The sequence below is a fragment of the Gymnoscopelus braueri genome (assembly GCF_963280865.1).
Source record: "Gymnoscopelus braueri genome assembly, chromosome: 14".
In the NCBI taxonomy this organism is placed as follows: domain Eukaryota; kingdom Metazoa; phylum Chordata; class Actinopteri; order Myctophiformes; family Myctophidae; genus Gymnoscopelus; species Gymnoscopelus braueri.
The window spans coordinates 47,591,308-47,614,057 of NC_137619.1; the positions used below are offsets into that span (position 1 = coordinate 47,591,308).

Sequence of the window (22,750 nt, forward strand, 5' to 3'; positions counted from 1 at the left end):
GGCACTGCTTTTACCATCTAGTGCATTGGTTCTCAAAGTGGGGTCCGGAGACCCCCAGGGGTCGTTGAGGGAGTTCCAGGGGGCCCCCGGCTAAATGATGCATAGTTGGGAACCAAATGGACCCCTTATGGGTCTGTAACTCTGAGAGTGTACAAATGGAAACAAATGGGCTCTTAACGGATCTATTTGGTTGCATTTGTACACTCTCAGAGTTAAATGAACATTGATTTTACAACACAAATTGGGGTTCCAGAGATAGAAATGTCATGTCCATAGCCTAATGCATGTCAAACTGGGGGTCCTTGAAATTAAAATGGTTGAGAATCACTGCTAGAGCCGAAAAAATCTTATCTTATGGGGGTCCCTAATGCATATCTTTTCAAATGGGGGTCTGGGGGCTAATAAGTCAATTTGGGGGTCCTTGACATGAAAAGGTTTGAGAACCAGTTTGTGACCCAGCAATGAAAGTCATTGATTTTACCCATAGCCTAAGCCAACGCTACACACTTAATCTCTTAATGTAACCCAAGAAGAATTACTCCATGTCTAAAGTGGTCATCTATAAGATATTCTTAGGGGCCGTGCCCACAGAGAACGCCTTTTGAGCCGAGGAGCACTTTGGATATCATGTCCATAGCGCTCACACACAGCGTTTTTATTGACACCCACATCGTTCTAACCGATCAACTATTGTTGTGCTCAAACGTCCTCTGCATGTAAACATGGACTTCTCATGTTTTGTAGTTACGATTCAATGTGAGGTTGTAAATTACTGGGTTGTCATATACAATCAGGAGGACCAATGACCAAATGACCAGCGCTCTTCTTCAAAAGTCAGGAGCACTGAAGTGTGACGCTCGGGCGCTGGGAAGAGGAGCGCACCAGTGTACGCGACTTAACCATAGAAATGCAGGCCGGCGCTTCCAGCTCAAAAGGCGTTCTCTGTGGACACGGCCCCTTTGTCCATCACAATTAGCGGTGATGCCTTAAGAGAAAATGCCTGTTAACATGTAACAAGTAAAGTGGGTATGTGCCTTTAAATAATATATATATTTTATTATAACTGTTGCTGTTGGGGTCTCTGTGTTTGTGTGTATAGTCTATGGTAAACCGGTGATGTCCAGCGGTCTGCAGCACCCAGACAACCCCTACACAGAGCGCCGCTCCCCGGCCCCAGACAGCGAGGTGGACTACTACGGCGGACCACCGTCCCAGGGAGGTGGGGGGTCCTCCGAGACGACGGCCCCCCAGCAGCCGGAGACGGAGCGCAACCCCCGGCCGCTGAGCCCCACCAAGCTCCTCCCCTTCATCTCCAACCCGTACCGACACCAGAGCGACGGCGACCTGGAGGCCCTGAGGAAGAAGCTGTACAACGCCCCGAGGCCGCTGAAGAAACGCAGCTCCATCACGGAGCCCGAGGGGCCCGCCGGCCCCAACATCCAGAAGCTGCTCTACCAGAAGACCACCCTGGCCGCCATGGAGACCGTGGTCTCCTCGCCCAGGTAGTTTTGCATTTTTCGTTATTATTATTTTTTCATTATTCTTTTTCCTTTTGACTTATTGTTTTTGCATTTCAGTTTAGGTTTGATTCATTCTTAACCAATTTAGACCTTCTTTGGCTATTCAAAAATAGCAGATATACAAGCTCATAGTGCGGCGCAGAGTGCCGCGCTATGAGCTTGTAGACTTGCTATTTTTGAAAAATCGTGAAAATGTTTGCAAATATTAGAATTTTTGACTCAAATCTCTGCATCTGGGGGTCCCTATTACAAAGTATTTGTAATAGGCCGCTGAAGAAACGCAGCTCCATCACAAAGTATTTGTAATAGGGGGTCCACGGCCAAATACATATAATTTTAATTTTGGGGGTCCGTTTGAGAACCACTGATATAGAAACATATGTTTTTCAAAAAACTGTTAGGATTTAGAAGACATTTGTAGAATCCCCTGAAGCAAAGATTTGAGTTACAAATGTTTGCTTTAAAGATATATATACAGTGTATATATTCAAAGATTTGCACACATCTAATCTAAATCTAAGAATGACACAGATTCTTTCCCGGTCTAAATGGGTTCAAGTGGGTTTGCTAGTGTAGTTTTTTATTTTGTGAAAGCATTTGGCTTTAGTTTAGTTTTTATTAGTTTTAGTGTTAGTTGACCAGTGAAATATTGACCAAGACTAAAACTACGGTAATTTTGCAGTTACTTTTGGTTAGGTCTGTAAAGAAAAGTTAAAGTTACAGATAGTTTTATATTTTTATTTCAGTTAACTCAAATAATTTGCCAATTGTAGTTTTCATTATTTTGTTAATATTAATGAACTATTTTCAACTTGCTCAACACCCTCAGCACGCCCACTTATCCCGGCGAAGCGGAGAAAGCGGCGCAGGGATCGATGGCACCGCCCGGTGTCCCTCTGAGCGGTGGTGCAGAGAACGGCCAGCAGGAGGCAGCAGCACACAGTCTGGAGGGAGGACAGGTTCCACCTCACAGCCCCGCTTATAATCAAGGTTATTATAGTGTTGAATTTCCAATTCATTTGGTTTTGTTTTGACTTTATGTTGTCAATTTCAGTTTAGTTTAAATCCGTTTTTAGCCTGGCTTTGCAAAAAAAAAAAAAAGAAAGGCGTAGTATTATTTTTTTTTATTATTTTTAGACTAAAGCTCTATCTATGTCCTCCCGATGGGCGCTCCTTAATGGCAGGTGAGTCAGTAGGATACAACAGCTGGGCCAGTGACAACATACAAAAAAATGTGTGTGGGGAGGAATTCATTGGCATAACTAAATTGTAGGCCTGTCCCTGACTAAGGATTTGTTTAGTCGAATCTAATTGGCGACTAATTGCCAATAAGTGCAAAAAATGCCAAAATACATTTTATTTCAAAGGGCCAAGTCTACACAGTTTGTTTTGTATCTCCAGCAGAGTTTCTAGTGTCTCTATCTCTCTCTGGAAGAGGTTGCACATGAACTCTGCAGCCGCACTGAGGCGCTCCAACACAAACAATACCAATACAAAGACGAGGAATAAGAAGAATACAGTGGAAGTTACGTGTGGTTGCAGGTGTACACTTGGCCAAAAAACAATTAAAAGCATTTTTGGCCCTAAAAAAAAAAAAAAAAAAAAAAGAGACACGCAGTCGACTCGGACCCCCCGCGACTAACCAGTCGACTATTCGACTTAGTCGAGGTCAGGCCGATGCTCATTACAAAATGCTAACATTTCTGTCAACTCACTCTGTGCCTCAGAGGGCTGTGGACAGTTCAGAAACAGTGACATCATCAGTGGAAACTGCAGCCTTTCTCTTCCTGGAAAGTTTGCATGCTATTAGAAAAGCCATTGTTCTTGCAACAACATAAAAACAAACAAAACAAAAAAATTGCATAAAATAAAAAGTTTGAAATCTTGCTTGAAATGACATTCCGAACTGCCTTCCGATGATGTCATTAGCAGGCAGGTTTCTGAACTGTCCACAGCCCTTCTCTGAGACACAGAGCGAGTAGACAAAAAGGGTTCCATTATTATAATGAGCATAAGTGAAGACCAATTATATGAAGATGGGTTGTAAATGTGTGAAGTAGTCCTTTAACTAAACTGTTTGGTCAGTTCTAGTTTTTAGTTTTCTCGTTCAGTTTCTGTTAACTCTAATAACCCCGGTCCTAATAATAATACTGTCCTTGTCCTCAGCCCAAAGCGAACACCACCCCGGCCCGGCGGCTTCCTCCTCCTCAGTCGTCACGGCAGACAGCGAGGACATTATTCCGCCGCCCCCGCCCTCCCATCCGGCGCCCCGGCCCGACGACACTGTGTTCCCACCGCCGCCCCCCTCCATAGGAGGAGGCCTGGAGGAGGTGGCACCCACTCCTCCCAGCCTGCCTCCTCCCCCGCCACCCCCTGCTCCTCCGGAGGGCTTCCTGGAGGAGTTCCCCCCCTACCCGCCGCCCCCCTACCCCAGTGGAGCCGACCAGGAGGGCATGCTGGGAGACGACACCTTCAGCATGAAGGCACCGGAGGTCACCGGACAGGTCACCACACTGCCACCGGTACGAACTGTAGGGGCAGTTAATTGATTATTTAAAAAAAGTAGATCAATAATTGGGCATGATGTCATTGTGGGTGAAACATTTTTAAAAGATGTAGAAAGAAAAAAATAAGTTAAAAATTGCCGATGTGCAAGCTCACATCTCAGCTTGGACGTCTGCTTTGTGTTTTTCTGTGTTGATACCAGTGGTGGAAAAAGTACTCAAATTCTTTACTTAAGTAAAAGTATCAATACTGCAATATAGAAATACTCTTTCCAGAATTCAAAATTTACTTGAGTAAAAGTACAAAAGTATTGGCATCAAAATGTACTTAAAAGTACCAAAAGTAAAAGTACTAAAATGTTTGAAAATAGCCTAGGTATACAATAGGGCTAAAGTGGTTAATGTATTTTTTATAATATAATAATTTATATCTGAAAAGTAACTCACGTTTTCAAATAATTGTAGTGGAGTAAAAGTACACTATTTGCCTCTGAGATGCAGTGGAGTAAAAGTATTGGAAATTGGAAATACTCAAGTAAAGTACAAATACCTCAACACTGTACTTAAGTATAGTACTTATTAAGTAAATGTACTTAGTTACTTTCCACCACTGGTTGATCACACACACACACACACACACACACACACACACACACACACACACACACACACACACACACACACACACACACACACACACACACACACACACACACACACTGGTCAACAAGGTCATGGGTCGTTCTGCTAGTCCGGACTCCAGACTGTACATTGCTGATTGCTAACAAGCTGTTCTCAAATATGTTACATAATTGACTAAATCCCCACCAAGTGCATCCATTGTTTGAGAAGAAAGTGGTCTCTGTTCCTTCTCCCCTAATCGGCTGCAGGCTCTGTATTTCTAGCACCACTCCGCCTTGCCGCAGTTTATTTAGACACGTTGTGCTGTGCTCAAAATAACCAGCAGTCTACACACTGTGTGTTTTAGCTTCTATTAATTCTTCATAAGAGGGTTTAACTGTGAGGTGGCAGGTCTTACCATAAAAGTGTCAACTAACCAGCGATCAGTGCTCTGACCAGAGGAGAAAAAAGTAGTCAGATTTGTTTTACTGAAGTAAAAATAGCAATACCTCCAATGTAAAAAATACTCTGTTACAAGTAAAAGTCATGTATTCAAAATTGTACTTGTGCAAAATATAACTACAGTACCAAAAGTAAAAGTACTCGTTTTGTATGTATCTTTTGTAATAATAATCTAAATCTACAAAGCTACTTGTAAAGTTTTCAGATAATTGCAGTGGCGTAAAAGTATAATATTTGCCTCCGAGACTTGAGTATATTTACTTACTTATTTACTAACTTTCCACCTCTGGTTATGACCCATTTCTCTCTCCTTTCTCGCCCTCGGTTCTGCCTTGTGCCCCCTAACCCCAGACAGGATTTATTTGAACAACAATAACAGATTGCATAATGATATTTCAGTGAAATGGGTATGTTTGGTAGGACCCTTCGTTGCTCAATTGGATTAGTGGTGAAGTAAGAGAAACTTCTGAAACGAGTACCTCCTCTTTTCTGCCGCGAACACAGAAGCAGGCGCACATATCTGGACAGGACTGTGTAGCTTTAGTCACTGGTCTCTTACTTTTCTTTTGTTGTTGCTTGGATTCTTGATGCCTCTGTGTGCCTCACCGGTGTGATTGTGTCTTCAGGGCAAGAGGACTAACTTGCGTAAGAACGGCTCGGAGCGCATCAGCCACAGCATGAGGGTGAAGTTCAACCCGCTGGCTCTGCTGCTGGACTCTTCTCTGGAGGGAGAGTTTGACCTGGTCCAGAGGATCATCTACGAGGTAAGGAAGCACCGTCACTTGTACAGTCTGTGTTTGGTACTATTTGAATTATACTCCTCTTCTGGCAACCTTGATTCCCTCAAGCCAGTTGTTGCTGGCTTAAACTTCAGTTACAGTATGCACATCGTTGCCTCGCACCAAAAATGGTAAATATACAAGCTTGTGAGTTTATAGATCAGCTATTTTCAGTGCAAGATACAGGTGTGCAACTTAGTTTAAATCAGGTGTTAAGCTTGCATGTAGACCTTATTAATTATTAAAGCTTCACTGTTTCAGCTGATGGCTGCTCCGGTGGTCATATTGAGCGCTCTGGGAAGGGGAGGGGGGCACTTAGGCATTTAGTGTCTTGCTCAGGGACACATAGCTGGGGCCGGGGACACTGGAACCTTCTGTTTCCCAGGCAGCCTCTCTACCCATTCAGCTATGGGTAGAGAGGCAGCCAAAGCTTAATGCATATGGCATTGCACAGCGGCAAATGACACCGTTGTACTACGGAGGATAAATTAGGCTTTAGCTGGCAGATGTGCCGTAGTGCTGTGGAACTGAGATCATGCCCCAGTGCCTGTATATTTGGTACTAACAAGTCAATACGGCGCCCCCAGGTGGACGATCCGAGCCAGCCCAACGATGAGGGCATCACCGCCCTGCACAACGCTGTGTGTGCCGGACACACGGAGATCGTCAAGTTCCTGGTGCAGTTTGGAGTCAACGTCAACGCCGCAGACAGCGACGGCTGGTAAGTGGCCGCCGTTACGCTCCTAATAACGAAAAACCACATTATGAACGCTAATGAAAATTAGATTAGTTGTGTCGTGGCAGGTGCCTTTTCATGTCAATATATACTTGTGATCTCACTCCATCCATGCCATTTCCTTCATCTCTCTCTTTCTCTGTTTCTCTCTGTCTGTCTGGCACCTAGTAACGGGGTGGGGTGTCCATTTTGTGGTCAGGATTAACAATGTTTCACTTGTTAATCCTCAACAAACAATGTTTGTTGAGTGTCCCAGGCTAGGCGAGGTTCTAGACTTTGCAGAGGGTGTAGTTCAGCAACTATAGGAGATACGTTTTCTCTTGAGAATAACATTTTTGGTCCAAAGTACGTCAGTAAGAGAAGGCTTATTGTAACACATGTCAATTTGTGTAGTGTATGGCAGTGGTCCTCAAACTTTTTCATGTCAAGGACCCCCAAAATGATATGCATTTGGTCCGCGGACCCCCATCTCAAAATATTTAGTTCCTTGTAGATCTGCTATTTTTGAATAGCCAAACTGTAAATCAGGGTCAAAGTGGTTAAAATGATTGTGACACCATATTAACTGATTTAGCTGGGGACCCCCTGGTACCCCTCCAAGGTTGCCTTGGGGTCCCCGGACCACACTTTGAGAACCAATGCTGTATGGGACTGTTACGTTGGCCATCTGGAAGACCAGGAGGAATCAGGTTCAGGGGCTGGGGTCGACTGATCCACTGTTAATGGCAATAGGGATAATGGCAGCTCGCTTCAAGGGGGAAAACACCTACTATAGGCTGGTGGGGGACATGGGGGGGGGGGGGTGTACCTGTACTGTAGATAGTGATGGTACCCTGCAGGTTTATTTTTGTTTAGTTATGTCTTGTTAAAAAAGAAAAAGAAAATCCAATGGATTGATCGTCTTTGCTGGTCTAATCATATTGGTTTAGGTAGTCCTATGGTATTCCTTTGATTATCCTAGCTTTCTTTTTGTAAATTGAGTGTGTGTCTCTCTCTCTCTCAGGACACCGCTGCACTGTGCTGCCTCCTGTAACAACGTGCAGGTGTGTAAGTTCCTGGTGGAGTCTGGAGCGGCAGTGTTCGCTATGACCTACAGCGACATGCAGACTGCTGCTGATAAGTGTGAGGAGATGGAGGAGGGATACACCCAGTGCTCCCAGTTCCTCTACGGTAAGACTGTGTGTGTCTGTGTCTGTGTGGTTGTGTTGTGTTGTATTTGAGTGGGTCAGATGTCCCCACAAGTATAGTAGGATTTGAGAAATGGTCCTCACAACAATAATAAATGGTTGATTTATGGTAAAAGAAATTATAAAAATATGTTTAGAGATGGGCTTGAAAGGATATGAGAGCAATGAATCGCAGTTTTAACCCCCTATTAACAACACTGTTGTCAAAAATAGCAGATCTACAAGCTCACAGTGCAAGTAGATTTGTAGATCCACAATTTGTGCTATATTTAAAAAAATGAAAAAAAACTTTTAACTATAAAAATATACTTTTGTAAAATATTGACCTATAATGATGACCCAAAATAGCACCAGGTTGCCAGTGGTTAACCCCCCCCCCCCTTTCCTCTCCCCAGGTGTTCAGGAGAAGATGGGCATCATGAACCGGGGCGTGGTGTACGGCCTGTGGGAGTACGCTGGAGAGAACTCAGACGAGCTGTGCTTCCACGAGGGAGACTGCATGGCCATCGTACGCAGGGAGGACGAGGACGAGGTGGAGTGGTGGTGGGCGCGCATGGGGGCCGACACCGAGGGCTACATCCCCCGCAACCTGCTAGGGGTGAGTCGCTGCAAATAATTGCCAATCGTAGATCGATGGGCTATTTTCCCAGGGCTTAATTGGTTAATTCATAATGTATATTTGTACGTTTGTGTGGTTAAAGGTAGGGTAAGTGACATTCCTTTGCTAAAATAAGTGTTAAATTACTGTATATTCTGATAGTAACCATTTCTATAGAGTGTTTCAGTAACTGGGGTCTCCCTGTTTCTCCAGCTCTTTAAGAAACAGAAAATGCGTATTTAGGTTGGGATACACATTTTATCCAATCAGGAACTCGTACAGGATAAACAAGTGAAATTGGAAGTGATGACACAAAGAAATGAGCAGACAAATTGGAACTGGAACAATATATAATTGATGCGGAAAAATGGGTACTCTCCTCTGATTGGTTGAAAATGTTGCAACCCATCTGAAAATGTATTTTCTGGTTATTAAAGAGCTGGAGAGACAGGGAGAGCCCTGTTACAAAAAAACTAAACACTAAAGCAATGATTACTAACAAAATATAGTGCTTTAACCCTTTAACAAAAAAAAACCTACCTTTCATTTATAATGTATTTGTGTACGTTTGGGTCCTGGGGAGACACCAAATGTATCTTTTGGGCCTTGAGCTGCAAAATTTTGGAACGCCTGATTTAACGTTACCCCCCTTTGTGTCATCTCCAACAGCTCTACCCCAGAATAAAGCCCCGACAGAGAAGCCTGGCTTAGAGGAGCACATGTCCCACTGTGTGAGACAGACAGACAGACAGACTGAGAGGACACAAGCGCTCACTTGGACGTCTTCAGCTGGGTGGACAGGAGACCAAGCAATCAAAATGAAGAATGTGGAATAAGACCAAACCATATGAAGGATCTTAAAATGAACTATGAACTATTATGAACACCACACTAATAGCTGGGCCCGGAAACCGCAGAACTTTTCTGGTCCAACTGGCACTTTTTTTTATAATGTCTCCACAGACAGGATTTCCACATCTATTTTTCCAGACCACTCCTCAATGTACTGTACACTAATGGCATTATACTGTATTTCTCCCTTTCAGTTTTTTTTGGTCTTTTTTTTACTTGTTTCATAATCAGATTTAAGCATCTGGGGCCGTTTATAATGCGACCCCCGAGCCATATGTTGGGATGTCAAATGGAATAGGGTTGCAATATTCTATCGATTACTTTTTCGATTAATCGGATAATCGAGAAGGGGTTAAAATTTGACGTCTTTCATTATTTTTTTATAATCAACTAAATCGATGAGTCTGACTGATTAACCACTTTAGCCCTATTTTATATTTCGTTCTACAATGGTGTTAAGCAAAAACAGCCAAAATAGCTGATCTACAAGCTCATTAAACATTCACATTGTGTGAACTCGTAGATGGCTATTTTCACTATTTTTTAATCAATTAGTGTCATTAACTGTTGCACCCCTAAAATGGAGCAAGCAGTATTTTACAGTAGAAATGTGAATTATTATTTTTCTGTGCACTCTTTTTTTCTTTTTTTACTGGTTATTTTCCATAGGTTCACCACACAGTGCATGAGATGAATGAGAGGAGGAGGATGATGATGATGATGAACTTGATTGTTACAGCGTGCTTTTTGAAAATGTCCCCCTTTCTGACAATCCCTTGAGGCTCGGTACTTTTGCTTGGTTCTTTACTTGGCAACCATGCCTCAGTTTAACATACATAGTAGCTGCATCAACAGGTGTACAGCTTTTCAAACCGAGATTCTTTCCTCAAACCACCATTCCGGCTTCTAAAATAGAATGTGTGCAATGATCACCATGATGTGGTTGATGATTGATTTGCTAAAACAGCTACTGTTATACTTTTGACTATTCTGTGGTGGATGACACCCAAGACGCCAGCCTCCCTCGTCTTCCCCACGCTGGCAATGTGGCCGAGATACCCACAGAAATACTACACAGTGTCACTGATACTAGCAATATACTGCAGCAGGTTGTGTATTGGTGTGAAGAAAGAGTTTGGAAATCATAGGTAAGAGACCAAGGAGATGATACGTGGTGTTGTTTTAATCACTTGGATTACAGATTGTTTTAGAGGGGTGCGATAAGAGGGCCTCTGTTGAAGGAGCACTCTTGTATGCCATCATCGGTAAGCACGTTTTCCAACCATCCACGGTCCACCGCTGAGACAGCTTGTAGATGGAAATAACACCGTCCTATAGTGAGGACATTCCATAATACAGTATGGATACATATACGTACATACAATATGTATGGAGGTGATGTTGAAAAAAGGCTAAATGTTCCTTTTAATCCAGTGGTTCTCAAAGTGGGGTCCGGGGACCCCCCAGGGGCCCTTGAGTGGGTTCCAGGGGGTCCCCAGCCAAATGTCTGATAGTTAGGAACCAAATGGACCCTTATGTTTCTGTAACTCTGAGAACGTACAAATGGAACCGGTCCATTCATACTACAGTGTAGATTGGGTGTCCCAGAGATCAAAATGGTATCAAATGGGAGTCTGTGGCCTAATCCATATCAAACAGGGGGTCCTTGAAATTAAAATGGTTGAGAATTACTGCTATAGTTGTAAAAGTCTTATCAAATGGGGGGTCCGCGGCTGCGGGCTAATATGTGTCAATTTGGGGGTCCTTAATGTGAAAAAGTTTGAGAACCACATAATTGATCCATATACCCTCTTCAATCTTTAGTTTTTTGTAATGGTGAACAATGCCGTTCTCTTTCTATAATGAGTGCAGGTAATGATGTTTTTTAAGACCCATGTTTCACTAAACCTGTCTGCCATCAGTTGACGCATTCTAAATTCCGGACACCTGCTCAACGCATCATGGCTGTCAACGCAGATATATTTATTTTTGCTACCTATCGTTATATTTTCTTGTCCTCTTGTCAATACTGTAACCACACACGTAGTATTTCCCACATTTACAATAAAAATACTTTGTACTAAGCATTTGTGTGATTTTAATACTTGTCTTACTAGGAGACTGGAGGTACGTATAAAATATATTTTACCACACTGATCTCTGGCTTCAAATATCGGATTTTAACCTAAGAATTATACTTGATGATTTTTCTTCAATACACCAAGAAAGGACAAAATGCTTACTTGTTTTAGCCTGTGTGTGTCCACAGCTGGCAGCAACAACACTGACTATTGGACTACTAGCAGGTGACACCGACTGTACATCCTGCTACAAGGAATTCATTTTAGGCATTATAATAGTAATAAAATGGTCCCCACTCATTTGGCCCATCCTGTTTTCGGGGCAGCGCCTGGGGAGCAGTTAGGGCAGTGTCTTGCTCAGTGACACAGACAGGGGTCCGGGGAGCCAACCGGGGACCTTCTGTTTCCTAGGCGGCCTCTCTGCCCCCTATGTTTATAATGATGCTGCCTGCCTGCCTGGGACTGGGACTAAACTTGGAGAAAATGGAAAGATGTACTGTACAATACATTGATGTGATACATTTGGGACACCTTTTTGGTATTGTTTGGTATTGTATGGTAGACTTGCATCATCACAGAGTGGTTGTAAAGTATTTTATCTCTGTTAATTGAGGGTTAGTGTGAGAATTGTAATGCTCTTTGTGTCCAGTAGGTGTCAGAGAGACACCGTTTCATTGAATGGGACAGATTTATAGGCTGCTACTGTACATGAGAACACTCTGCTCTGCCTCTGTTAAATGTGCGAGGTTATTTCTCATGATTTACCAAAGCTGTTTATGTGAATAAAGAACAGTTTAATCAAAGCAGTGTAACTGTTGACGACAACATTCAGCTGATGGATTTATATCGGAGGAAGACAGTGTTGCAGTTTAGTTGGGGAAAGAAGTGCTTCCCAAACTTGTTAGCTCGAGACCAGAAAGAGGAATGTATTTATAGTGTCTCCCGGGGATCCAAACGTACAACCAAAAAATAATAAAAAAAATAATTGATTGATTATTTATACTATTTTCATTTCTGAAATTATTCACTACATTTTCGATTTTTTTGTTCTGAAAAATCTTAATTTGAAAGAAAATTGAAAATATTTTGTTTTCCTTTTACGTAAAATAAAACAAAAGGATATTTCCTCACGAATCACGACCGATCACGACCCATACAAATGGGGCCGGTCCGAGACCGACCCACACACGAGCCCCCGACCCACTGTTTGGGAAACACTGGAGAGTGAGGGCGTGCCACCTGTGACGGTGAGAATCCGCAAGTGTTTCTATGGACAGACACGCACCACCAACAGTCAGTGCGAGAGAGTCACAGAGAATCTGTAAGATCCAGTGGATCTCTGGGTCGGATTCTACTCGTCTAGGTCCGTAGGGGGGGTTTAAAGTCCATTGGGATTATGATCTGGAGCTGATCTTTCACCACGCACCGTGTCAACTGCAGCTGCTGTGTGCTTCTAAAGGAATCCTCCACATCATAATTCAGGTATTATCACCTGTCTTTCTTTAAAGACAACAGCATAGTCACTGATGATCAATCATTGTATTGCATGTGGCTATCTCTTGTGTAATAATGAACCTCATCATATCATACGATCATGATATCTGCTGTGAATAAAGGATAGGTCTGTCGCTTATAGAATCCTTTATTCACACATTCTTATTGAAGTGATTAATTATGTTACACAGTAGAGGCTTATACTTATACAGTAGTGTCAGTCAGACCGATCACTATACTCCTGTAACACAATCAGCCTATTTCACTTGAATAAAGACGAAAACTGTCTCGATTCGAAAGCCGAGACAGTTTTCGTCTTTATTCAAGTGAAATAGGTGGCTTATCTTTAAGTAATGATCTGACTGGAAGTCATTGAACTCGCAGTGCTTTGATGTGTTACACGTGTGTTGCTACATTGTAACGTTTCCAACCTAGGACTGTCTCTCTGTCTATCGCTTGCATGGCTTTTTATCCACGTAATATTGCAAACTGATCTTGTTCTTCGTGGCGCTCAGACACACTGTAGCCCCGTTTCCCAAACACAGTTACTGTACTTTGTGCTGGGAACGTAGGCTATTGTCACTGCGTTAGTTCCAACTGCCATTACAAGTTGCAACTGTCATATTTCAAGACGGGTTTTTGGTACGGTACCTACTCGTTTGTTTCCCTCTGACTTGTATCATGCAATTGCGCCTATAGTTTTCGGATCCACCGTTTGATATTCTATTCTGTTCTGTTCTGTTCTATTCTATTCTATTCTATTCTATTCTATTCTATTCTATTCTGTTCTGTTCTGTTCTGTTCTGTTCTGTTCTATTCTATTCTATTCTATTCTATTCTATTCTATTCTATTCTATTCTGTTCTGTTCTGTTCTGTTCTGTTCTGTTCTGTTCCAATGGTTCTCATGTGGGCTCAGGGGACCTCCAGGGGACCTCCAGTGGTCATTTAAAGGTGGTTCCAGGGCGTCCCCCAGCAAATTGAGTTTGTAGGAACAAAATCTGTTTAACCTCTTCAACCCTATCATAATTTGAAAATAGCAGATCTCTACATCTGATCTTGAATACATGAGAGGACAGTCAGCTAAGTACTTCATTAGTTACTAATTTCTTTCATGTCTATGAAAACATATTAAACTGTGACCCCCCCCTCTCCTTGAACTAGACTTTCACTGTTGCCTATTTTATTAGTGCAAGGGGCTGAATCCTGTAGGACCCCCAGTTTGAAAGGCATTAGGCCACACAGACTCCCATTTTATATATTCTTTATTTTTTCTGTAATCTCTGGGACAGGGACCCCAGCCAATCTGCACTGTGAACCAGTGCAGATTGGCACAGATCTGCACCACTGTGACGTGTGCAGATTGTGAACCACTGTGAACCACTGTGACCAAATGTGTACACTCTCAGAGAGAGTTACAGACCCCATAAGGGTCCATCTGGTGGTCGGCTGACATTGAGAAACCATTTCCATGGACCCTTCATGCATGCTGAAATCCTCATTTTTCTCTTCTCATTATAAAGAACATTTGAATCACCACCACAGACAATTAATCTGTTCTTTTCTCCAGTTTCACTTTAGCAATCCATCCAATCCAAATATTTGTTGAACTGAAGAAAATAGGGGACCATGCTTAAAACATAGTAAGTAACTTTGCCCTGTGTTTGTATAACAAAACTATAAATTATGTTTTTGTCTGCCTGTATGTCTTGACCCATCATTTCCCTCTATAGCAGCAGTTGCCAGCCACTGGAGTAGTGTGGTGGTGTTTACCTGCAGAAACACATTGCCCTCTCGCTGTGTTTTGGTGTTGTTTTGGTAGACAGGACAATTTGTTTTTGGGGGGGCTACCAAAACAAACAGTGAAAACACCAAAATACAGCGAGAGGGCAATGTGTTTCTGCAGGTAAACACCACCACACTACTCCAGTGGCCGACAACTGCTGGTATTAAGGGAAATGATGCGTTAAAATAAAACAAAATGTTTTGTTATGTAAACACAGGGCAAAGTTACTATGCCTGTAACAACAGCAAAAACATCCAAATAAATCAGTTTATAGCCTCCAACACATGGATTACGCTGTGAGAGTTTTTGTGATATCTTTTTGCGGTTGTTAAGCCTTGGCCCTTCAGCCCATATTTTCTTCAATTCATTACATATTTTCTTTTGTGGATTGTTCATTCATGGATGCGACGAAAACAAAACAATTCCCCATGAATTCAAGGCTTCATGGAGTAAAGAAGGATAGGGGGGCGGGGGAGCAATTTTAGGAGTGAGTATCTCTTCAAAGAGCACATAGTAACGCACTCACAGGCAGCCATGGTCCCTTTATGCGGTCAGTCAATGGTATTATGGTGCGACAGTGTAAGAATATGACAGTGGTCTTTTATAGCACAGATGCGGTTCATTCAGGCTCTGTTTGTCCGTCATAGACACAGTGTGTGTCAATGGAAGCACAGTTCAATGGCTTTGACTGGTCCCTTTTCTACCATTTATTATTAGTCTCTCTCTCACACACACACACACACACACACACACACACACACACACACACACACACACACACACACACACACACACACACACACACACACACACACAGGCCAACATGTGTCTCAGTGTAGTGTGTTGGTGGAGCTGGCTGGCATCGTGGCAGCGTCTTGGTCAGGACAGAGACTTTGTAAATGTCTGCTCAAAATCCATTTGACTGAATGAATGGAACGTGGGCTGGAAGTGGCCGCTGGCAGCGGGCCGTGGGAGGACAGAAAGATGAGAAAGGTGAGGTCAGACACTGAGTGCTGCTGCAGTCACCGTCTCCTCTGGTGTCCTCATTGTGGTACCTTCTCTTTCTACCAACCCATTAGGCAGAGTAGACAATTGCCTAGGGCGCCATGAAGCGGGGGGGGTCACTTGAAAATAGCCTAATATATATTTGTGTATTTTTAATTGAACACAATATTAAAAAGAACCCTCAAATTTTTACATTTTAAGTATTTGAAAAACTAAAAGTTAGGTGCGCCCCAATAATGCACCCCTCTCTTTCATGCGTTTTTGGTTTCGCCCAGCCATGCGCATCCAGACCACTCCGTGGCTCTGCTTTCAGTTTCAACAGTGTGGCAGTCTCTGAGTTAAATTAACACTGAGGATTTTTGCTGTGTTCTACCTTCTCGGGTTTTCACTCTCTGTGGCAACACAGAGGATGTACAGTATAGACAGGTTTCTTGTTTACAAACAATACTGGGTGTGTGCGCATTCAGGGTGCAAAACCACTTTAAAAGAAACACTCACAGCTGAGATGAATAAACTGGCGGCAGGTAAAAATCCTGCCTAGGGCATCAAATTGCTCAGGGCCGGTACTGTCCTTTGTGGTATCTTCTCTCTCCACAAACCTCCATCTTTTCACCGTTGAGCACAGCGACCAATTAAGAGCCAGTAGTGGATGTGAAATGATGAACACACCTGTTCTGTGGGGAGAGACGTGTTGAAGATGACAGAAGATTGGAAACACATCTCTCTATCTCTCACTGCCTCTGTCTGTCTCTCTGTCTCTCTCTCTTGCTCTCTTTCAGTTTGAATGGATTCTCTTATCTTCTCAGCAGGTCTCAAGCAGGACTACTATGATATCATGCTGTCAAGCCTATAGGTGGCTGACTGACATTGATTGATTGATCGACAGACTGACATTTATTGAGTGACTGATGACTGACTGAGTTGCTGATTGACAGTGAGTGAGTGTATGCCTGTCTAGCTGGCTGGCTTGCTGGCTGGCTGGCTGATTGACATCGAGTGAGTGAGTGGCTGTCTGTCTGTCTGTCTGTCTGGCTGCTTGATTTATTGACTGACAGGGTCTACTCTAGACAGCCAAGTTATTTGAGCTAAACCTGATATGCAGTAAGTGAGTAGAGTATGTTTTTAATCTGATTATATCACAATATGGGCTCACACGAGAAAAAGATAGACCTCATAGTAAGAGGAATTGTGAAACAGTACAACACATACAATTTTGAGGTACTACTGGAGTATTTCCAATATTTTATTATTTTACTTCTACTCCACTACAGTTCATCTTAGAGAACAATATTGTATTTTTACGCCACTACAATGATTTGAAACCTGTCAATGCTGCCAATACTATTGTACTTTTACTCAAGTCCATTTTTAATACAGGACAATTTTACTTGTAACAGAGTATTTCTACATTGTGGTCTTGATACTTTTACGTAAGTAAAAATACATGCGAGTACTTCTTCCACCACTGCATATGGCCAGCTGTTGTCATGGTCCTGCAGCTGTGACTTACTGTACTATTGCAGGGCCCTGGGCCACACAGGCTTAGGTTACGTTACGACACTTCACCCAGAAATAGCTGATGAGCAGCAGATTTGTTCTTTTTGAAATAGCTGAAGTATGAAGTAGTATAGTATCATGGCTTAAGTACTTAATGGCCTCATTCGTCTTAGACACGCATGCACACACACACACACACACACACACACACACACACACACACACACACACACACACACACACACACACACACACACACACACACACACGCATGGCATGCACGTGTGCACTGTGCATGCGTGCATACATACATAGGCTACTTACTCTCTCTGTGTGTGTGTGTGTGTGTGTGTGTGTGTGTGTGTGTGTGTGTGTGTGTGTGTGTGTGTGTGTGTGTGTGTGTGTGTGTGTGTGTGTGTGTGCTCTTCAGGGTGCATGGAGCAGGCTGTCTTCTCTTGGTTTGTTTAACACAGAGAGAGCACCAACTGTGTTTACATTGAGAGAGAGAGAGAGAGAGAGAGAGAGAGAGAGAGAGAGGGAGAGGGAGAGGGAGAGGGAGAGAGAGAGAGAGAGAGAGAGAGAGAGAGAGAGAGAGAGGGGAGAGAGAGAGAGAGAGGGGGGGGGAGAGAGAGAGAGAGAGGGGGGGGGAGAGAGAGAGAGAGAGAGGGGGGGGGGAGAGAGAGAGAGAGAGAGAGAGAGAGAGAGAGAGAGAGAGAGAGAGATCTTGATCTTAACCTACACCATATTGTTGCTGTTGGGCAGAAACCTCACATCTCCAAATGAATGCCCTACTACTTCATCATACTAGTGTTACACTAAAGTAGCAAACATAGCCGATCTACAAGCTCACAATGCACACACGTCACGTATTCAACAACTATAGATCTGCTATTTCTTTTTAAGTGACAGTGAAAGTGGTTAAGTGTGTCTGTGTGGGTTTTTATAGATATTGAACCAATGAAAAGCATTAGCAAGAACCTGTGACTGAATAATAACTACATTATCCACTGGAACACAGCAGGTTCTCCTGAAAAGTAACACATTTTGGACATACAAGGTTTTCACCCGACAGGTGTCCCCCCACATTAGATTTGACAGCACTTTCATATGGGGTGATATGGAGTTAATTTAAGCCAATGAAGAGAGAGAGTGTGTGTGTGTGTGTGTGTGTGTGTGTGTGTGTGTGTGTGTGTGTGTGTGTGTGTGTGTGTGTGTGTGTGTGTGTGTGTGTGTGTGTGTGTGTGTGTGTGTGTGTGTGTGTGTGTGTGTGTGTGTGTGTGTGTGTGTGTGTATTTCATTTAGACACTTCAGCTCAGAAATAACCAGACCATTAATTATCCATTTACCAATTATTAACCATTACCATATTAACCATTTACCATATATGCAATGATATTGCATTCAAGTTTGGCGGTGTGACTCTGCTCTTGTGATATTAAAGATTCCCTGTGCAAATATGTCACAGATCTTCAATCACAAAACCCCCAGAGCATAGCATAAATACAGTTTTACATAAACATTGAACCTTCAATGCCTAATTAAACTACCACATATCATAGTACAATCCATAGAACCACAGTACAATACACAGAATCATAGTACAATCCATAGAACCACAGTACAATACACAAAATCATAGTATAATCCTTAGAACCACAGTACAATACACAGAATCAACCTATAACAATATGAACTAAATGCCACAGAGAGGAGGCCGGGGAGGTGGAGGGAATTTGAAAACCTACAGCTGAACAACCTGCAATGACAGCTAAGCATGTAGACTGAACAGAGAGCAGAAGCTGCTTAAATGAACCGCCCGAGTTGCACTGTGGGTATGAGGGCGTGAGTGAGTTGGCTTGTAGCGAATGAGAATGACAAGAGGTTGAACATACTGACTTAAAGGAGTACAACTGTATAAGCTTGTAAGCGAATGGGGGGGGGTCTGGGGAGTGTGAATGAAGAATATAAACATTCTGCCTTACGTGTCTACATTAACTAACGTTACACTGAATGTGTGTGTGTGTGTGTGTGTGTGTGTGTGTGTGTGTGTGTGTGTGTGTGTGTGTGTGTGTGTGTGTGTGTGTGTGTGTGTGTGTTTGTGTGTGTGTGTGTGTGTGTGTGTGTGTGTGTGTGTGTGTGTGTGTGTGTGTGTGTGTGTGTGTGTGTGTGTGTGTGAGAGAGAGACACCATACATGTTTGTGTACATGCAAAGAAAAAGATTGTGCATCTGTGTCCTAAGAGGTGAGAGGGACAGACAGACAGATAGAGAGAGAGAGAGAGACAGATAGAGAGAGAGACAGATGTCATCATCCACGTTGGGAGGGACAAGGTCAATGATACTCCACCACACAAATTGGGTGTCAGTGTGTTGTGCTGATGTGTGTTTGTGTGTGCGTATGTGTGCGTGTGCGTATGCGTATGCGTATGCACTGATGCAAGTAATGACTGTCTCTCTCCCCTTCCAGACTCTCTCTCTCTCTCTCTCTCTCTCTCTCTCTCTCTCTCTCTCTCTCTCTCTCATATGAGCTTTCTGTCTCTCTTTCTATCACACACACACACACACACACACACACACACACACACACACACACACACACACACACACACACACACACACACACACACACACACACACACACACACACACACACACACACACACACACACACACACACACACACACACACACACACACACACGTCAAGTTCAAGTCCTTCTTCTCTTGCTGGAACACTATTAGTATTCAAACCACCATATTGCACCATGCAGATGCCAAATATAATTTCTTACCCCCCCCCCCCCCCCCTGTGGGTTAGATTCCTGTGTGTGTGTGTGTGTGTGTGTGTGTGTGTGTGTGTGTGTGTGTGTGTGTGTGTGTGTGTGTGTGTGTGTGTGTGTGTGTGTGTGTGTGTGTGTGTGTGTGTGTGTGTGTGTGTGTGTGTGTGTGTGTGTGTGTGTGTGTGTGTGTGTGTGTGTGTGTGTGTGTGTGGTCCAGAGTGTGTAAGGCTCCTTATCGTTATGTGATGTTTGAAGTGTGTGTGGGTCGTGTTTGACATTCATGTCAAACATTTGTCTAATGATACGTTGAACCACTAAAACCCTCTAGACCAGTGGTTCTCAAGCTTTTTCAAGTCAAGGACCCCCAAATTGATATGTATTTGGCCGCGGACCCCCATCTGAAAAGGTTTTGTGCCAGGCAGGGACCCCCCAGAAGAGAAGATTCATGTTTTTTTTTAAATCGATGTTTTGCTGAAATAAAAAAAAAATAGCAGATGTACAAGCTCACAGCACAGCACGAAGTGACGAGCCGAACTACACCGAGTGTAGTTAGGTGTAGTTCTCCCTTCAACCAGGAGAGAGAACTCATGCAGGATTTGTGAAATTAGAAGTGATGACACAAAGAAATGAGCAGACAAAATGTAAACTGGAACACTATAAAACAGCATGCTGGGCCAGGCGCGCCTAACTTTGATGTTGACTGCAGGAGCACGAATAAAACCTCGCAAATTATTTTATAACATCCATACCTACAAGTAGCAGTTAAACCATTGCTTCACAAAATTGGGTATAATAAGTCATGTTCCATATCCCATATGCAACGACAACAGATGCAAAAGTGGCCGAGACACTATTGTTTGTTATGGTAAAGTGAGTCATCTTTGTCACAGAGGGGCACGGATGGACATCTAGAAATAAGTAAGGGCCACCTTATTATGTATTGGCCATAGTCTTTACACTATGTTTGCGTGCATTCGGGTTCTAAAATGAGTACTTGATTACCATGCCCACATGGTTAACTTCGGGGCAAGCATTGACAGGCTACTAAATTAATATAATTTAAGAAATCATAGCAAAACCAGTGGTGGAAAAAGTACTCAAATGTTTTACTTAAGTAAAAGTATGATACTGTAATGTAGAAGTACTTAGAGCCTGTAGATCGGCTATTTTCAAATAGCCTAGGTATAAAATAGGACTGAAGTGGTTAATGTATGTTTTATAATGTAATAATTTTTTATCTGCAAAGTATCTAGTAACTAAAGTTTTCAAAAAAAATTAGTGGAGTAAAAGTACAATATTTGCCTCTGAGATGTAGTGGAGTAGAAGTAAAAGTACTGATAATTGGACATACTCCAGTAAAGTAAAAGTACCTCAAAATTGTACTTAAGTACAGTACTTGAGTAAATGTACTTAGTTACTTTACACCACTAAGCAAAACATACAGATGCACAGCAGACAGCCAGACACACAAAGCTATATACATTTACTAATCACTAAGGCCACTTTGGCTACTCACCCTGTCAGTCATGTGTTCCTCCAAACAACTCCATTATCATTATCATTTCCAGTTGATAACATGATCATTCGACAGTATTCTGTTTGTCCATTTTCCCTGAGTGTTTAATTAGTTGTAATCTGGAGATTGAAAGCTCTGTCTAGGCTAAAGGGGTGATGGGAACTCATAGCCTGCTGTTGAAAAGTCTAAAGCCATGCAAACTTTACTAAATAACAAAATGTGTCTTGGACAGTCCGTTTAGATTTTCCCAATTCAAAGTTTTTTTTCTTTCCGTGTTTGAACTCCCACTGTTGTGTTTATTTCCCGTTCATGTTCGCTGAATATAAACTGATGCAGTTAACAGTACTGCCAACAAGTTGATATGCCATTAATGATGGCAGTTGTTTTCCAACTAAGATCTAAATATGAATCAGTCAGGGGATAAGTTAATTCAAGTGAGGTGGTAAAGACAGACTCCATCCATCTCCATTCTACAGTGTGTACTGTATGAGACTCTGAGGAAACACTGATGTGTTTGTGTGAATCATTTAAAAAGTGGATTAAATATATATGTTACATTACGTGCGTGTGAGCATATTAAGTCCTTTGTCGTTCTGGGTAGTGAGGAGGCCGGGAGGGGGGAGATCTGGGGGTGCCGGGCTGCCGTCCCCCAAACAGTGGGAGAGCCCGTGCTCCCATATGGCTCCATTGCGCAGGCGCCAGTGCGCTGGGCGACACCCAGCCTGTTGAGTATCTAAACGGAAGTACTGGAATTTGGCGGAAGTACCGACCAAGGAAGTTACTTTTACGCTTCATTAAGTAAGTAAGTGAGCCTTATGTGACCCATAGGGCAGGAGCCTATCTCCTGTTTCTGCAGCGTGAGGCAGCTTGATGTACAAGTAGACCCACTGGACAAATGAAGGATTATATTTGTATCTGTGCACTGGATGGGATTATTGGTATGTGATTGATGGAGGCGCCTCATTGGCACCTTGTTGGTGGGTGTGCCTTTGTGGGTGGCCTCCGGTGACTATAAATGTGGCTCTCACCTGCTCACCTGGTTTGCCCATGGAGGTAGGTAGGGTGAGCTGGGAGAGTTATATTGTGTGCACATATTTATTACATATTTATTTATTGGAAAGTGTAATGATTGGTGACACAGTAAACATTTTAAACTTGAGCAATTTGTTTGGAACTGAATCTTTTAATGCGCATCATACAGTTTTACATCTCCCAGGCTTAGCCTGCCGGCTGAACTTTCATTGGGACTGTTATCAGCCGCAATACCCGGCCTCTGGACATGATGCTAGTACGTCGCAGGGACTTACCCCCAATCCAGCCCTTGATGCTGAGTGCC

The 22,750-nt window shown here is 42.9% G+C and overlaps 2 protein-coding genes across 7 annotated transcripts in view; both read left to right on the plus strand.

Annotated features, from left to right (window-relative positions):
• The window catches only part of LOC308100913 (apoptosis-stimulating of p53 protein 2-like), a 60,398-nt gene extending 49,054 nt beyond the window's left edge, over positions 1 to 11,344 (plus strand). For all 5 annotated transcript variants that reach the window (XM_080450095.1, XM_080450096.1, XM_080450097.1 and 2 more), the window contains 8 exons: positions 1,100 to 1,502; positions 2,350 to 2,510; positions 3,687 to 4,042; positions 5,734 to 5,871; positions 6,474 to 6,607; positions 7,626 to 7,792; positions 8,205 to 8,407; positions 9,077 to 11,344. In XM_080450095.1, the coding sequence (XP_080306221.1) occupies positions 1,100 to 1,502; positions 2,350 to 2,510; positions 3,687 to 4,042; positions 5,734 to 5,871; positions 6,474 to 6,607; positions 7,626 to 7,792; positions 8,205 to 8,407; positions 9,077 to 9,118 (1,604 nt within the window). In that variant the 3' untranslated portion in view covers positions 9,119 to 11,344. The remainder of the gene's footprint in view (positions 1 to 1,099; positions 1,503 to 2,349; positions 2,511 to 3,686; positions 4,043 to 5,733; positions 5,872 to 6,473; positions 6,608 to 7,625; positions 7,793 to 8,204; positions 8,408 to 9,076) is intronic.
• Positions 11,345 to 12,614: 1,270 nt separating this feature from the next.
• The window catches only part of LOC308100916 (semaphorin-4G-like), a 66,375-nt gene continuing 56,239 nt past the window's right edge, over positions 12,615 to 22,750 (plus strand). The window contains exon 1 of one of the 2 annotated variants that reach the window (XM_080450102.1): positions 12,615 to 12,822. The gene's annotated coding sequence lies outside the window, so the exon portion shown is untranslated. Of the gene's footprint in view, positions 12,823 to 15,073; positions 15,106 to 22,750 lie in introns of those variants that run through there. The other variant, XM_080450103.1, reaches the window with a different exon arrangement.